This window comes from Apodemus sylvaticus, chromosome 1, assembly GCF_947179515.1.
Source record: "Apodemus sylvaticus chromosome 1, mApoSyl1.1, whole genome shotgun sequence".
Taxonomy (NCBI): domain Eukaryota; kingdom Metazoa; phylum Chordata; class Mammalia; order Rodentia; family Muridae; genus Apodemus; species Apodemus sylvaticus.
The window spans coordinates 8,325,156-8,341,335 of record NC_067472.1 but is presented as its reverse complement, the minus strand read 5'-3'; the positions used below and the strand labels follow the sequence as shown (position 1 = coordinate 8,341,335).

Below are 16,180 nucleotides of genomic sequence, written 5' to 3'. Positions count from 1 at the left end.
TCGTGTTTCAGACGCGTGAAGGGGGTTCAACAGACAGCTGACTTGTCCTCAGTTCTCACCCCCTAAGGCCCACTCTTCAGGATACACTGCATCTCCTCTCTAACAGGGAGGGAACTGGCAGGCTCTCAACAGCTGTGTAAAGTGCAAGGGTTTCTAGCCGCTTATAGTTTCACTGGACTCTTCTGTCACCGCACTAAATACCCAAATCTGCAGAAATGCACTGTATCTAAGTTTAGAACTTCAAAAGCATCCCCTACTAAAGGCAACAGCACTGGAGGAATAAACCAGGTTAGAGCAGAGATAGTACGGGGTTGTAACAAAGGGCAAATACAGAAAACCGAAACACTCAAAACCAGGAAGAGTACAGAAGACAGACAATCCGGCCCCTGGGTACAGCGCAGTCACCACCTGGACCTTTTCTTAAGACAGCGCAGCACATGGCCAAGGTTCACACTACATGGTCCTGGGAGTGAAACAAACAAACCACAAAAGCCTATCGGTACCACAAGCAGAACAAACGCCTTACAGAGACCAATGGCTGGGAGCGTGGAGAAGCCATGGCCGCACTACAAGTCAGTCCACTCTTCCCAAGTGCCACAACTCCTCGTTAGCTAAAGGGAGAGGAGTCTATTTAACAGCAGCGCAAAGAAACTAACCTCCTGTCAACTCCCAGGTATGGATGGGCGGGAAATTAATGGCCAAGAGTCAATTTAATATAAAAAGTTTTATGGCTTAAGGTTCAAACCACGCACACCAAGAGAGCCACCTCCCCGGGGCGCACCCGGCTGGCCTGTGACTCAGGAGGGCCACCTTGCCTACTCCCTTTGTCACTCTACCACAAAGAGCCACAGGGATGGGGCTCCTTTCTCTCACAGAATGTATCGATGTACGTATGCAGTTATAACACAGAATCACAGAAAACACCAAGGTCAGACGAAAGCTTTAGGCCACGAGAGACCACGAGAGATGAGGAGGCCACAGCTGTGCCACGGCCGGCTGATATCTTAGTCTTTTACGCCAAGTTGAGTGAAGATCAGAACCAACCTCTTGCTCCAGCCAGTTGAAGAGCTCGCACAGGGCAACCGCATCTTTAATCTGCGAAAAGCGGGGTCAGGTAATGAGATTCAGGTCCCAGTCTGCGGCCACCCTCCACCCCAGCAGCCCTCTGAAGCGCTTCCGGTGCACTGGGCGTGCACTGGGCGGGAGGAGGCTGCCCAGCTATTGTCACCTGAGGCTCAGTCAGGAGGCGCTCCCTCTGAGCTCACAGGCAGCTCCTCTAACCAGTGAACTCCCACCCTGCCTGGGCCAAGAGTGACAGACTATGGTCAGCCTCAAACATCCTCAGGCTGTTCCTCACCGCCAGCCAGTTTCTAATTCTTTCTCAGTACATCACAGCCCCACCCTGCACTGTCATCACGGTGCATGTGGGGTGGGTGGGGAATGCATGCACGCCTGTATGCATGAAATGTTTACAGGCGTCTTGCTTGCATGGGTGGCTAAGCACCATGTGTCTAGTGCCCACAGACATGAGGAGACAGTAGCATCAGATCTCCCGGGACTAAATTACAGACCGTTGTGAGTTGGCGTGTGTACTGGGAACTGAACCTGTGTCCACCAGAAGTGCAGCCAGTGCTCTTAACCACTGAGCCATCTCTTCAGCCTGCTTTCTTTGTATTTTGTGTTGTATTTCACAAAATTTTAATACATCCAGTTTTATTGTTTTTCTTTTTTGAAACACTATATAACTGATACTCAAACTCACAATCCCCCTGCCTTAGACTCACAAGTAGCTAGAATTTCAGGCCTACATGCCCAACATAGTAATTTCATTCTCCCACGGACTCCGGCAGAGCAGAGGATGTAGGCCCACGGCCAGAGAGCAGGAGAGAGCTGGATCCTTCTGTCCACCACCACCCCCACCCCATCCCCGCCCTATCCCCACACCAGTCGCTCTACTCACGTGAGCCCGCCTCATGCCTTCTGACTCTGCGGAGTTCTTCACGGCTTTGGCGATGCAGATGGGTGTGTAAGGCATACAGGAGCGATGATCCTGAGGTCAGACAGAGAAGAGGAGAAACAGCCTGCTCAGTGGCCAGAGACACAGGCTCGGGGGCAAACCATCTGAAGAGTTTCTGGTGGGAACTCATCCCGTCCCCTGCAGTGTTGTCACATCCCTGTCCCCTGCAGTCCTGTCACGTCAGTTGATGCTCTGAGCATGTTCAGCACAGCTTGAGTTCACCCAAGGTAAGTTAAATACATCGAGTGAGACATCCTCCTGCAAGCCGTGCTCTGTGATGCTTCCCGTCTGCTGCACAGGACTGCTTTCCCAAGCCTTGTAGCTATGGCTGGAGTTCACTGTCCTCTCAGAGCTAACCAAACAACTCCACCTCTGAAGAAAGAGGTGGGGGGAGGGGGAGTGACCTGCAAAAAAGGACTCCTGCTCCCCGACTTCTCACGTGATTCCCCTCAGCTGGTTCCCCTCAGCGGCTGCCTCACCTTAGAGACTGAAGGGCTGACCCTTCCCTGGTGCAGAATAAATCAGAGCCCAGTCCTGTGTGAACTCAGGGCTTCAGCACACCTGACACTTGCTTCTCAAATTATGCACGTTCTCCATCTCTGCCCCTGCCCCCACCTCCTGTAGCAGGGAAAGCAGAGTGCCCTGAGTGACTGCGAAGTAGGCCAGAGACAGTGTCACAGCAGCAGGGATGCTGATGGGCAGCGCAGAGACCACCTATCCACCAAGGGCCCGGTCCAGTGAAGCGGGCTCGGCTCAGGTCCTGCCACGGATTCTAACTAAAGTGCATCAGCAGGTGCATAGCAAGGACTCATGAAGGGCAAGGACCATGTGACCCTAAGAGACCACGTGATCCTAAGACAAATCCTCCACTCCCCGCTCTCTGGCCACAAACCCAGCGTGGCTGTTTAGCACCAACTCCAACCCTACTCCAGGGTGACTGTTTAGCACCAACTCGAACCCTACTCGGTCTGTTTTATCTGAGCATTTTCATAGCAGCGACGCAGCAGACTCTACTTCCGGCGTCTTTTCTTGGGAACACTAACTGCTGTTAAGGCAGACATATTTAAATAAGCCTAAGTATTAGTGTGTGCCACCCAAGATCATCTTTCACAGCACACCTCAGAGCCTCATCCGGGGACCACAGGCCAGGGCCCAGGTCTCTGATCCAGCTCTTTACAACATCAGAACCACAAGGGCGCTAGCCGGGTTCAGACAGGGCAGACTGAGACCGCTCACCTTGGGGATGGCCTCGCTCACAGCATAGCTGGCTTTGTCACTGACCCACACTTTCTCCCGCGGGGACAGGTCAGCACACAGCGTCTTGAGCTCACTCAGGATGGACTTGTATGGCAGCACCTGGATCTTATACTCTGCCTCCAGGCCCAGGTCAAGGAGCAGGTGCTGCTTCACACCAGGCGCGTCAATGCGGTCTCCGTCAATGAAGAGCCTGCGTGGGCCAGGGGTGGATCACAGGGAAGGAGGGCACTGAGCAGAACACACACAAGGCTCGCCCCACTCGCAAGACAAAGGAGCCCAGGCACACTGTTCCTCTCCGAGTGCGCCTCACGCCCCACCCCCACTCACCACTTTTGATTCAATACACTATTTTTTCCTCCAGCCATCTCCTCTTACACGCCCAGGAAAGCCCTTCCTGTGCACACACATCCACTCCTAACGGGCTGGTCCCCCATTTATAAGCCCGAATCCTTCAGGGAAAGAACAGCTCAACTTCTCAACTGTAACCCAGGACCCTGCCATCTGGCAGCACGCTAGCATCTGACACCAGCCCCGACAGAGTTTACCATCAACGAATTCGGTGCCCAGATATGAGCACACTACAAAGATAACACATGTAAGAGTGCTATGATGAAACCCGCTATCTTACACATTAAGTAAAAAAAAAAAATGAAAAGAAGAATGGTTTTGTTGTTGCTGCTGCTGCTGGTTGGGTTGGTTGGTTGGTTGGTAGTTTTTTGAGACAGGGTCTCACCTTTTGACACCAGCTGTCCTGGACCTATGTAGACCATGTTGATCTCAAACTCACAGATATCTGCCTGCCTCTGCCTCCTGAGAACTGGAATTAAAGATGTGTGCAGACACCCCAAGCCCCTGCCCTAGTTAAGTTTTAACTGTCAACTTGACACAGCCTACCACCATCTGAGAAGTGCAAATGAACTAAGGTACTGTCCAAAAAGATCAGCCAGTGAGCAAACCTCTGGGAGATTGTCTTGGTCCAACTGACACAGGAGGGCCCGGCCCAGTGCAGGTGGCACCATTCCCTAGGCAGGTGATTCTGTGCTGTATAAGAAAGTCAGCTAAGCAAGGGCCTGCTTCAGGCTCCTGTCTGAATTCCTGCCCTGGTTCCCCTTAGCGATAGACTGTGGCATGGAAGTCCTCCCCTAAGTTACTTCTAGTCAGAGTATTTCTATCGCGAGAGAAAAGAATCCCACCCAATAGAAAGACAATGATGGAAGCCCAAAAGCAGTGCTCTGAAGTGATAAAACTGGCAGGCAGGTCACCGGAGCAGAGCCCAGGACTCCTCACATCACTGCTGACCTTTAAGATGCCTGGGGTCCACAACCACACAGCTGAGCCTATACCGCTCCCTCTGCACTGCCCTCTGGGAAGCCTGAGACCTGTGTGGCCTGGGCAAGACCACACAACAGGCACCTCAGGAAGACCCTCACACTGGCTGTGCTCTGATAGTCTCAGGCTTACTCTCGGTCTTGTGCTTCTATAAATGCTTTTGTAGATTTCAAGACAGAGGTTTAGAGGGAAGGCAGGATGAAAATAAACACCCATTAGGGCAGGTCAGGACAAAAGCATGAAGGTGGGGCTCCGGGGAAAGCAGCTATAGCAACGGTGGGGTGAGGACCGGAAGGGGAGCCTGGGGCCTCGGAGCCGGAGTGGGGGTTGGGGTGGGGAGAACACTTACATGATCTTCTCTAGTCCTACAATTGCGTAGGAGAAAAACACGGGATTGTGCTCCACATCCGACCCGCGGAGATTGAACAGCCCTGAAGAGGAAAGCACGTTCTTAAAAGGGGTTCCTTTCAGCAGCCTGGCTCCCAGGGCAGGCTCCACAGGTAGCTGTGGGGGAAGAGAAGAGTTCCTGCTCCCTAGAGTTAGATAAGTTCAGCTCCTTTCAAAGGATTCCACAGCTCTCAAAAAGGAGGGAGGGACCTTACTCGGTTCCAAGACTGAGCTGCAACTGCTGGGCTCTGCCACCTGATGGCGCCAGAACTGTTTCCTAGTCGGCCATGTTGCAAGCCAAGGAGGGAGCAGGATCCAAAAAACCTAGCCAGTGTCCCCCATGAGCTGCAAAGGCTAAACTAGTGGTGGGAGCTGCCAGGCTCAGTGCTGCTGCATACAGACTCCAGCACACACACCCCGCCCCCAAATATAAGGACATAAGCATTCTCTCTATTGCAAAACAGCCAACCTAGGACAGAAAGACTAAAATGGAGATGGTGACAGAGACCCCCCCCTACCCCAGCCCACCCCTGAGCTCCACTGACACAGAGCTTCTCCACGGAGGAGCCACAACTAGTGAGTCAGGGGCCTGTGGCTCAGCTCCAGTGCGCTGTCACAGGGCTGGGTAGAGGACCTGCCCTGGGGGGGGGGGGGGGGGCACGGCAGAGACTGATGAGGTCACTGCACACCTGAGAAGCCGGACGGTCACGCAGAGCGTGCGGCTCTGGCCCTGGCTGCAAGCTCTAATGCTGGCTCGCAAAGATAAAAGAGCAAAACGGCAGGCACAAAAGCTGCCTCTCCATGTTAACATAGTGGCTTCTCACAGACAAGCAGAAAGGGTTAGCCTCATACCGACTCCTTTTTTAGTTTTTATTTTTTGGAGACAAGGTCTCATTGTGTAGCCCTAGATGGCCTGGAACTTGCTATGTAGTCCAGGCTGGCCGCAAGCTCAGATTCACCTGCCTCTGCCTCCCGAGCACTGGGTTAAAGACATGCGCCCCACATCAAGCTTACTACCTCCTGAAATGGAGAAACTTGGGGCTGCTGACGTGTGACAGAATGGATGTGTCAAAAGCCGCACCACAGGCTCACCCTTAAACTCACAAGACTGCCCGCAAAGTCAGCCAGAAACAGGAAGATGAAAATGATGAGAACCTAAGAAGTGTATGAGCCGGGGTCCTGACGAGAGTGTCATAACAACTGATGGAGGGAGACACTGGAAACAGCCCAAAGGCCTTCCATATGGAAACTGTTAGGCAGGCTGCAGTATAACCATTTGATGGAATTGCTAATGCTTAAATTACGTGTATACTTGTTCCCTGCACACTGACACATTCAGAACCCCAGGCTGAACGACAGATACACAGAAATGTCAACAACGGCTGTCACTAGGGAACAGGACTGAGTGATCTTGTTTTCCGACTACTTCCCCTAAACCCTTCACAGGTTTTCCAAAAAAACATATCTGTTTTATATTTAAGGGGAGAAAGCACGTTTGTGTGTTTTTCCCTCTGACACAGGGTTAATTAGAGACAACAATCACAGGCATGTGACGAGGTCTGGGGATGGAAGAGGCAGGGCATCTCACAGAGGCTCCCCTCCAGTGCGGATATAAAACGCAAAAGCCTCTTCCGAGCTTTCCTGAATCAAATCCAGTGAGAGCAAGACAGGAGGGAGCATCTCAGTCAGGCTCCTCAGACTCTGGGAGACGTCAGATTTACAAACAACTGCCCAGGGCATGGGTAGTGCAAAGTCAGAAGGCTGAGGGAAAGGACCTAGAGAAGACGTTTCAGACGTTTCAGTTAAGTTTTCCGAGGTAAAAAATCTTACTAGAAATATTCTCTGTGAAGATCTTAGAAGCTGTGTAAGTATAAAGAGTGAGCAACACGTGAAGTATTGAGAAGTATTCTTCCTCAGAGACGTCACAGCCCTTCAGCCCATGAGGCCAGAGGCAGGCCCCACGCGTGGGCTCGCCAGGCGCCCTGGCTGTGCACTGTTGTGGCAAGCGGATCATATGACCTCTGCCCGACTGCAGTGCCTCCTCCTCCGTGCATTGCTCTCTGACTTAAAGACACTGTTATAATTCCCTCAGCATTCAGAAAGCTGAATGGCGGGAGCACGCAGATCCCCAGAGGCCCAAGGAGGAGATGAGGTAAAGGCCTGGCAGGGAAGCCGGAGTACTCACATGCAATCTCATCTAGGGCGGTGACCACGAACCACACGATGCTCCTCTCTGCCATTTTCAGCCGAAGGTCTGCAACCTTCTCCTTCCAGGAGATGCCTGCAAGAAACACATGCACTTGACTCCGCTAGGATCCCGTGAAGCCAAAGCCAAGTGAAAAGGCTTATGCCAAACCCTCTCACACAGTACTGCTTCTTCCGGCAAGCATGCAGCCTTCTTACGGCAAGCATGCGGTCTGCCCGGGCAGTCAGCGGAGGGTCCATCCCTACAGAAGTACGACTGTGCCAGTCACCCGACTGCCATGAGCCGTAACGACGCCTCTCCAGGAACATGCGTATCCCACATGGGCATCTAGACTTACCAGGCACAGGGATCGACGTGGCCCTACTGCTCGGTGCAGCTACGGCTCTGGACATACCTAGTCCCTCCTCATTGGACAGTACATACAGTTAGATTGGCAATTAAGTGTGCGACTATATATAGGCTGGTGTGACTGGGCAAACTAGCCGGGCCACGTGAACACACTCTCCAGCAGGAGACCTCACCTGTGAGACTCACTTTAGGTTTCCTGGGCCAGAAGACTTGGGGCTAAGACCGAAGAGTCCCTGCTGCAGCCTGACTCACTGTGAACATTACTTCCAAATCACACTTGCCCTGTGAGGGACAGCCAAGGCTTCCCTGCTGCTCCTCAGAATGCTATGTGGCACCCAAGTTAGTCACCCCCCCACAGCAGCATCTGTAACAGCGTCTCACTAGCTACCTAGGAATAGGGTAGGCACTGCTATGTGGTGTACCTAGCACCTAGCCCTGTCCTGAACACTCAAAGCATGCAACTGTTTGTAAAACAGAGACTTTGGCATCAGGATCTGAGATCTCTTCTCCTGCGGCAACAGGTCAGGGGCTCTATTTTGGTTAAAACCAATTTCAATCGTGCTGATGGAAAATACTTAGCTGACCCTGGGCCACTCGCTGTACCCATCCTCCCCAGCAAACCACACCCACAGTGAGGGTGTCACACAGGAAAGCAAGCCTGGGGCTGCCCACAACCACAGCCGGCTTTGAAGATCAGCCTGGGAATGCAGTTTAAAACTTGGCCCAGTGTCTGAGCTGTGAGACTTTCTTCCCAGGACCCCTCTGGCAATCTGCCTACATTCCAGCCGTCCCCCATCCATCCACCTCCCTGTTCCCTCCCCACAGCCCCACCTCCGGCCCCCTCCCACCCTTCACTGTCTCCACTAATCCACACTGTCTTCTCCCACTCAGCAGTCCAGCAGCTTGGGCCGGAGACAGCCACATCTTAACTTCTAGGCCATAAGGTACAAGACAGTGAGGCCTGGAAGTGCCGCAAGAGGAAGTGGGAATGGTCAGGAGGTGCCACACCCAGTGCCTGACCCAGAAGAGGGGCAGTGGCCAACCAGGGAAAAGCTTTGGTCTTCCGGCCAGCACCCACAGCACCACCAGAGAGGAGCTCGGCCAACACACACCAAGCCAAGTAAGTGGCAAGCAGGGAGCAAAAGCAGAAGGCGGTAAAGACCTGTCTGTCACCTGCCCTCTACGCCAGGTGAGGCACAGCCCTGTGGTAACGCCAGAGACCTGTGCTGGAGACAAGGTTGAGTACAATAGGATTTAGCAAGACTTCGTATCAGGGTCTTTAATCTGACTAGCAAGATGGGCTGGCGAGGCAGGGTCTCACTAAGGGTTCCAGCTTCAGCTCTGACCTGTATAATCCAGGCCCAGTGTGAGGAGGGGCTTGCAAGGGCGCTCCGGCCGGTCTGTCCAGATCTTATCCACAAGGTTCTCCTTCACAGGCACGAGGTGGTGACCAGCACTTCGCAGGACCTTGGCCATCTTCTTCCAGTAATCTGAAGGAAAGCATACGGCCAGCCACCAAATGAATACTCGTTTCACCAAAGGCAAAAAGCAGGGCTCGGGCCAGGCTCTTCTGAAAGGTGTTCCTCAGTACCAGGTACACAAAATGGAGGACACCATGGCCTTCCCTGCCTGTCCCAGAAACTTCTTCCTTAGCTGACCCTCGAAGGCGACACCAAGTCATACTGAGTCCCAAATGCCCAGATCCCGGTAGCAAACAAGGAGGGTAGACAGCGATGTCCAGAAGTCTGAGAAGGACCGAGTCACTCACCTGTGGGGATGATGAGAGGGTCTACACCAACCCTGGATCCTTCTGGAAGTACACTCACCAGCCAGTCTTCCTGGGTTGGGGTGTCCTTCAGACCTAGGGGGACAGAACTGCTAAGTTCCCTCCCTTCACATGGAAGGCTGAGACCACAGAGCAAAGCCCCCTGCCCACAGCCAGCCTCTGACTAGAGGACTGAGCCTGAGTCTTGACTATAAAATGTCTTCCTGGGGATTCCAAGTGGTGTGCACAGGAGCCTATGGCAACCTTGGGCTCCCAACCACAATGGACAGCCTCTTACTTCTACCAGACTGTGATAAATATCAAACAACCTCCAAAAGAACTAAAATAGTTTCTATAGGACAGTTTTTCTTTAATCAAGCCAATAATTTGGGGACAAAGTTTTTGAAACTAATGAGACATCTGCTAAACCATTAACATGCTGGCACGATGCACGCCTATGCAGAGTGAAAGCTCATGCGTTCTGAGGGTTTCTCTGCTAACTTCTGACAGACAGGAGGCTCAGAGGTTTATAAAGCCCATGACCCCCAGTCCTTAACAACTAAGGGCTAACAAGAAGCTTTATTTTGCTATTTGACTCTTTCCATATTTTTTTTAACAAACCACTAAAAAAACCACATTACTAACAACATTTTCCTTGGAAGTCCCAGTATAACTTCTGTAAGATGACGTCACATCACTGCCCAGCAGAAGATCAAAACCCTAGGACTGCGTCACTCATGGGCAGTGAAAACCTGCAGAACCTCCCTAGGCTGTGGCACAGCTGAAGAAAGGCAGGGAGGACACGGGAGCGCCACGGAGAGGGGACAAGGAGCGACATTCCCACTGCAATGGGAAGCGGAATTCACGCCTCGCTGCTCTGACCCTACAGTGCTACCAGACCCACCAGCTTCAGCCTGCACACCCAACAGTCAGTTTCTCTCTGCAAACTGAACTGGGGTTTCTAAACCTTGGATCCTCTAAAGGTGAGTGTGCGCCGGCATGTATACCAAGGCATACCATTTTCTGGCTTTCCTCGGCTTTTCAAGGGATCCAAGATGTCAGGAAAGACACTAAGATCCTAGGTCCCTGAAGCATCCCGCCACCCCGACAGAGCACCCCAGTTACACCAGGTGGGCAGTCCATGCTTCTACCTACCCATCTTCATGAGAGTCCAGTTGTTGTCCATCTGCTTGGCAGCCTGGAGAAAGTAGCGCCCGTCAGTCCACATGGCCGCTTGCTCCTCCGTGACGATGGCTGTGCCTGGGGCAAAGCAGCAGGGAGAGAGAGGGGGTTCTGAGCACCACTGTGAACTGGTCCGAAAACAGCCGTAGGCAGGCCGGGCGGTGAGGAGCACAGGGGTCCTGGACTCCGAGGAAATGCCCGGTGAGAGAAAGACACCAGGGCAGCTCAGGCCAGGCTGCGAGAGCAGTCCTGACGCCTAGACCACCAGGACACCGGCCTCCGCACACGTGCAGCCGGAGCTAAGGAGCGGACGACCAGGGGGCCAAATCCCATAACCAACAAGACAAGGTGGGAAAGGTTCTTCTGCTCCCACAGACATCCACAAAGAGCCACTTACCTTCCCCAGAAGCAGACACTGAGCCACCCGTGTCCATGGTGACCCAGCAGGCACCAGCGAGGAGTCCAGGCTCCCACCTCTGTTTACCCTGAGTTCCCACAGGCCTGGCAGACCTCAGGGCCCTCAGCAGAGGTGATGGCCAAAACCAACCAAACCGTGCCAACTAACACAAGCACTTAAGCCAAAGGAAGCAGAGGTGAACCACAAGAAGAGAGGGGCTCTGACCTCATGTAGTTTGCGCAAGGGATAAGATCCCAGAGGGGAAACCATCTAAAAAGTCAAGAGTGTAACAGTTTTGGAAAACTTAGGGCATAACACCAAGGGTGCTCAACGTCAGCCACTAACTATTATCTAGTGCTGTTAAACTGAAGTATCAAAAGGTCAGAGAGACCTGTAGGGCCAGTGAGCTAAAATGGGAGAACTCAGAAGCTATGTAAGGTCCCATATTTCATGTTTTGGGGTACTAGCTAGGCAGCCGTATGCAGTTTAATTGATACTACTTCTGTGTGTATGTCAGAAGCAATACAAAGCTCAAGACTGTTCTTTGTAATAGAAGGTTGTTTTGTTTCGCCTGGAACAGGAAAGACACAGAAAAGAACAGGGGGTTGCTAAAAGGTAATGTTGATGGGAAAATCAGAACCCACACCACTGCACAGGCTCGGGTGGGGAATGTCCAGTCTGATTTTATTTTTGATTCTATGGCATAGGCTGGAACACAATTCAGTTCCCCTCAGAGCAGAACCAAAACAAAGACGGAGTAAGAACAGAACATTTAGTGACTCACCTGCAGAGCCATCGAATCCAGAGACAAACGCCCTCCGACAGTCACAGGGTGCAATGTACTCACTCTGGAAAACAGAGACGAGAGCTGAGCCTCAACTGTTCATGCCCGTGCCACAGCCTACGGGCGTTAACTGTTCACGCCCCGTGCCATAGCCTACGGGCGTTAACTGTTCACACCCCGTGCCACAGCCTACGGGCGTTAACTGTTCACGCCCCGTGCCACAGCCTACGGGCGTTACCGGTACAGCAGCTGGAAGGGTCTTGGTACCTTTGCTCATGGAGCCAAAGGGAGAAGCAGAAAAGCAAACCAGACTTTTTTTTTCTTTTTTTAAATAGCCAGGCATGGCGGCACACACCTGCAATCCCAGCTCTGAGGCTACAAACCAATCTGCCAGCCTGGGCTACACAGCAACATCCTGCCTCGGAAAAAGCTAAACAACAACGGAAAGCACACGGTGTGAAAGACTCTAATTAATGAGGACAAGTTAATGTCCTTTAGCTGCATGGCCCCATTTGGAGAACAAAGCAACTGTGGAGAAATGCTCAAAACCTTCCCGGATAAGGTCCCATCCTGCTCCGCCCCCTCCCGCAGGCTCCGCCCCTTGCCGCTGACATTTGGGCATCCGTTATTTTTCTGAAACGTGGAACTGCACTCGTTTTAGCTGAAGTCTCTTCAGACACTGGCTCCTTTCTGAACGTCTTGTGTGTGTCCCCCACCCCCACCCCCATGGTGCTGTCAGTCTCCCACACAGGCCCATCCCTTTCAGTCCAGGTAACAGGAAGAAACACATCCTCCAACCCAGAGGGCTCCCAGAAAAGTAGGTCCTTCCCACTCAGAATCCCCCTGCCTCTGTGTGGGAGAGAGGTTGGTATAGCATAAAGTGAAGAGGCTGGGGGCTGTGAGACACCACCGTGCGGCAGCCAGAGAAGCAGTACTCAGGAACTTTGCACAAAGTAAACAGCAGAGGTAGGATTTGAACCTGAGCTGTCAGCCCCAGATCCACGACCCCGAGGCCTATGCCAGGCTGCCTTCTAGTACATGGTATCTCTCATCCTAAGGATTCCAGGACAAGATCAAAAGTGAGTAAGGAGTGTGACAGTTATTACTATTGCCTTGACAGGCCCTGGAACCACCTAAGAGACAAACTTCTGGGCAGGTCTGTGGTGGATTATTAAGATTAGATTAATTAAGGTAGACCGAGGCACCCTAAAGGGACCATCCAGATGAGGTTAGCTGGGGTCGGAAGCCCTACTCTGTCTGGAGCAGTACCATTCCAGAGGCTGGAGTCCCAGACAGAACAGAAAGGAAAGGGTGTTCTGGGCGCTCACATCCATCTCTCTCTGCCTCCCGTCTATAAGAGAACATGAGCAGCCGCCTTCTGCTCCCGGGGGAGCCTTTCCTACCATGGTGCACCTCAGCCCTTCCTTCTATAAGGAGCTTCTCTCAGATGTTCTTCGCAGCAAATCAGTTAATACACTAAGGTTCAAAAAGGAAACTCTAAATAACTTGCCCACTGACAAGGCTAACAGTGGACCAGGATCCAAGCCAGGTCCGCTTATGTCCGGGACTGAGTCTCCCTCCACGACCACTGCCAGCAGGCTTTCCCCGGCCAGAAGACCCAGCAAGGTCAACGATATTAAGCATGGGAGAATGCCCTTGCAATGTCAGCAAGAAGAGGCTGAGGCAGGAAACCAGGAGTCAGAGACAGCCAGAGCTATGTGGCAGGGCCCTAGAGGAGGGAAGGAACTTAGAGCATGGGGCCGCTGGCCAAGCCCAGGGTGTGTAGACAGTCGGTGCATTAGAGAACAAAAGTGCCCAAGTGCCACTCCTGCCGTGACGGATCTGTTTCCCTCACCAGAGCTGCTGCAACCATCCATCCCCGGGGACCCTCAGGGAGCCGCTCGCTGCTGGGAGAAGCTGCAGAAGAGGAAGCTGCAGACCAGCCGCGGCCGGCCCCCAGCCCAGGCCCAGCTCTGCAGCCACTGCATGGCCCAGCGCCCCATCGGCCCAGTTCCTCAGCTCTAAAGTGTGTTATTCCCACCACCAAACCCAACAGAGCACACAGAGCACATGCAAGCTAGGACAAATCACTGGACCTACAGTCACAGGGAGAGATGGTCCCCAAATCCTCATTTGTTAACCCGGTGACCACTTTTAAAAGAGAGTTGGGAGCGCCAGGCCTAGTGGCGCTGGTCTCTCTCAGCTACTCAGGAGGTCAAGGCAAGAAGGTCCTAAGTTCGTGCTGCCTAGACAAGTCCAGGACAGCCGGGGCGGTGGCGGCGGTGGCAGTGGCAGCAGCAGCAGCAGCAGCAGCAGCAGCAGCAGCAGCAGCAGCAGCGCCACCCTCTCAAAATAAAAGAGGGTTAAGGAGAAAGGAGCTGGGGAGAAGCAACGCCTGCCCCTAGGCCTGCTGGGAAGGGCAAATAAGATGATGTGTGACCCTTGGCAGAAGCCTGCAGAAGATGCATGGACACCGGAGATCCAGACCCCATCCTCCTAAGACAGACAGACTCATCCGCTCAGCAGAGACGTTCTCTGACAGCATGGCTCCCTGGGCGTGGCCCTCCTCTCTGGGACAGAGCAAGGCTGTGCTGACAAGACGATGCTAATGACTCCAGATCTCTCTGAGACAGGTCTCCCATGTGGCCATATTATTCTCCAGGAAGCTGAGGGGCTGGGGAAGGACAGGAGACCATGGGACTCGTCCAGCCCCGACCACAAAGACAGGGGACACATTTCTCCAGCAGATGATCATGTCTAGCCTGGGACCCAGACGAAGCCTGGGACAAGAACCAGACATGACCTAAGTGGTCAAGAAGGCAGAAAGACACCGCTCGTGGGGCTGGCAGCGGCATTACCTCCACGCCAAAGGCTAAGCGAGGCCAGGCGAGCGCTGAGTCCTGGCCGGTGCTCGTCCCCAGTCAAGAAGCTGGCAGAGCCCAGAGACATTCTTCCCAGAGCAGGCTAAGGAGAGTCCCAGAGAAGCAGACACAGCTGTTGGCTTCTCCTCCAAAACTTCCCATTCTCTGCATTTCTCATAAACCTCATAAGCCTCCTCATTTCCACCTGCCCACAGTCCTGAATCCTCACGTCACACACACTGAAAGGGGGAGCTTCAAACACACATATATCATATATCCCTAATATTTGCACGTCTATTACCACTCTTCTTCAAACTCTCTAGGCTGCCTGTCATGTTTAAGATCAAATGCAAATCCTGATCCAGTCCCCAAGTTACCACCTGATCAGGCCCTGCTGTCCTCTGGAAACTCCAACCCCGTCCAGCACCTCATCGGTGCATATCCCAGTGACTGTCATCTCCACAGCGAGACTGTCTGAAACTACCAAACACGGCGGCCACCCAGTCCATCTGAGGGCTCTGTCTGTGCAGAAGCAGTTTCTTCTCTTCTTAGGGGTACCCTTCACACTTTCACTGCATTGGTCCTTCGTACCTCCCCCAGAGCGTCCCCTGAGAACAGAGTGGCCACAACTGTCCCTGTGCACAGAGCAGGTGCCACGTAGTGGGTTCCCAACCAAATTGTGCAGAATAAATAAAGGGCCTCTCCCCGCTGCCCAGGGAACCTCCCCCCTTCTATGAAAAGGAAGGAAGGAAACAGTCGGAGCTAAAACCAAGAAAGTGGGTACTCCCTGAAGCCTCCAGAAGTAAAGAAGCCCTGCGGCCCCCCACAGACCTGGGGACCTCTGACCTGTGAGGGAACAAGTCTCCTGTCTGAGGTGTCTGTCATAGCTGTGACAGGAACAGCAAAGGGGCTGAAGGGACTCACCATCTGAAGCTCAGGCTTCGAGCCACCTGGCAGCACAGCAGGAGGCCAGCAGGTAGGACAAAGGGACAAGGCCCGACAGAAAGAGAGCAGCTGTTCCTCGATCCCATTCCCACCTAGCTGGGCCAGCCTTCAGTACTCGGAGCTAGAAATAGATGCCTGTGTTTGTGAGAAACCACCAGGTTTTTAAAATGTTGGTGTCTGACTCAAGCAATGTAAATCAAGCACGCGCATGAACTACGAAAGGAACCCCAGTCATCTCTGGAAACCCAGTTCCAACACCGGCTGACAGAGCTTCCGGCCCACGCCAGCTCTCAGGCCTCCCGCCTCTGTCAATCTCGGGATGCTGACAGATAACACTGGCTGAGGTACTGGGCCCAGTTCCTATTTGCTGCCAATGACTGTATTAATTTCTTCCAGTTCTAATATCACGAGGTCTAGAAGTAATCACCTCCCCCAGCCACAGATGGGAAAACAAAACTGAAGCTCACAGAATCAGTTACTTCCTTCCATCCAAGGTTCCACAACAACAAACAGTGGAGGAAAAAATGTGAACTCGGGCCTACCTAACTTCCTCACCCTTGCCTATGTGGCCAGGCAACTCACAGTTTTAAACTGTTTATGAAAATTTAACATAAGAATGGATTATAAACTCAGAAGGAACAAGGAACATGAAGTATGGCCCAGAGTCCACAGCCTTCAATAATAACACGATTTATGACCCAA

The 16,180-nt window shown here is 52.8% G+C and overlaps 1 protein-coding gene across 3 annotated transcripts in view; it reads right to left on the bottom strand.

Moving 5' to 3' along the window:
- Positions 1–16,180, bottom strand: part of Xpnpep1 (X-prolyl aminopeptidase 1) — a 48,002-nt gene that overhangs the window by 11,574 nt on the left and 20,248 nt on the right. For 2 of the 3 annotated variants that reach the window (XM_052183857.1, XM_052183864.1), the window contains 9 exons: positions 11,673–11,736; positions 10,465–10,569; positions 9,313–9,405; positions 8,891–9,034; positions 7,176–7,271; positions 4,953–5,034; positions 3,254–3,464; positions 1,961–2,050; positions 1,045–1,095 (listed from right to left, as the gene is read on the bottom strand). In XM_052183857.1, coding sequence (XP_052039817.1) covers positions 1,045–1,095; positions 1,961–2,050; positions 3,254–3,464; positions 4,953–5,034; positions 7,176–7,271; positions 8,891–9,034; positions 9,313–9,405; positions 10,465–10,569; positions 11,673–11,736 — 936 coding nt within the window. Of the gene's footprint in view, positions 1–1,044; positions 1,096–1,960; positions 2,051–3,253; positions 3,465–4,952; positions 5,035–7,175; positions 7,272–8,890; positions 9,035–9,312; positions 9,406–10,464; positions 10,570–11,672; positions 11,737–12,027; positions 12,149–16,180 lie in introns of those variants that run through there. The other variant, XM_052183872.1, reaches the window with a different exon arrangement.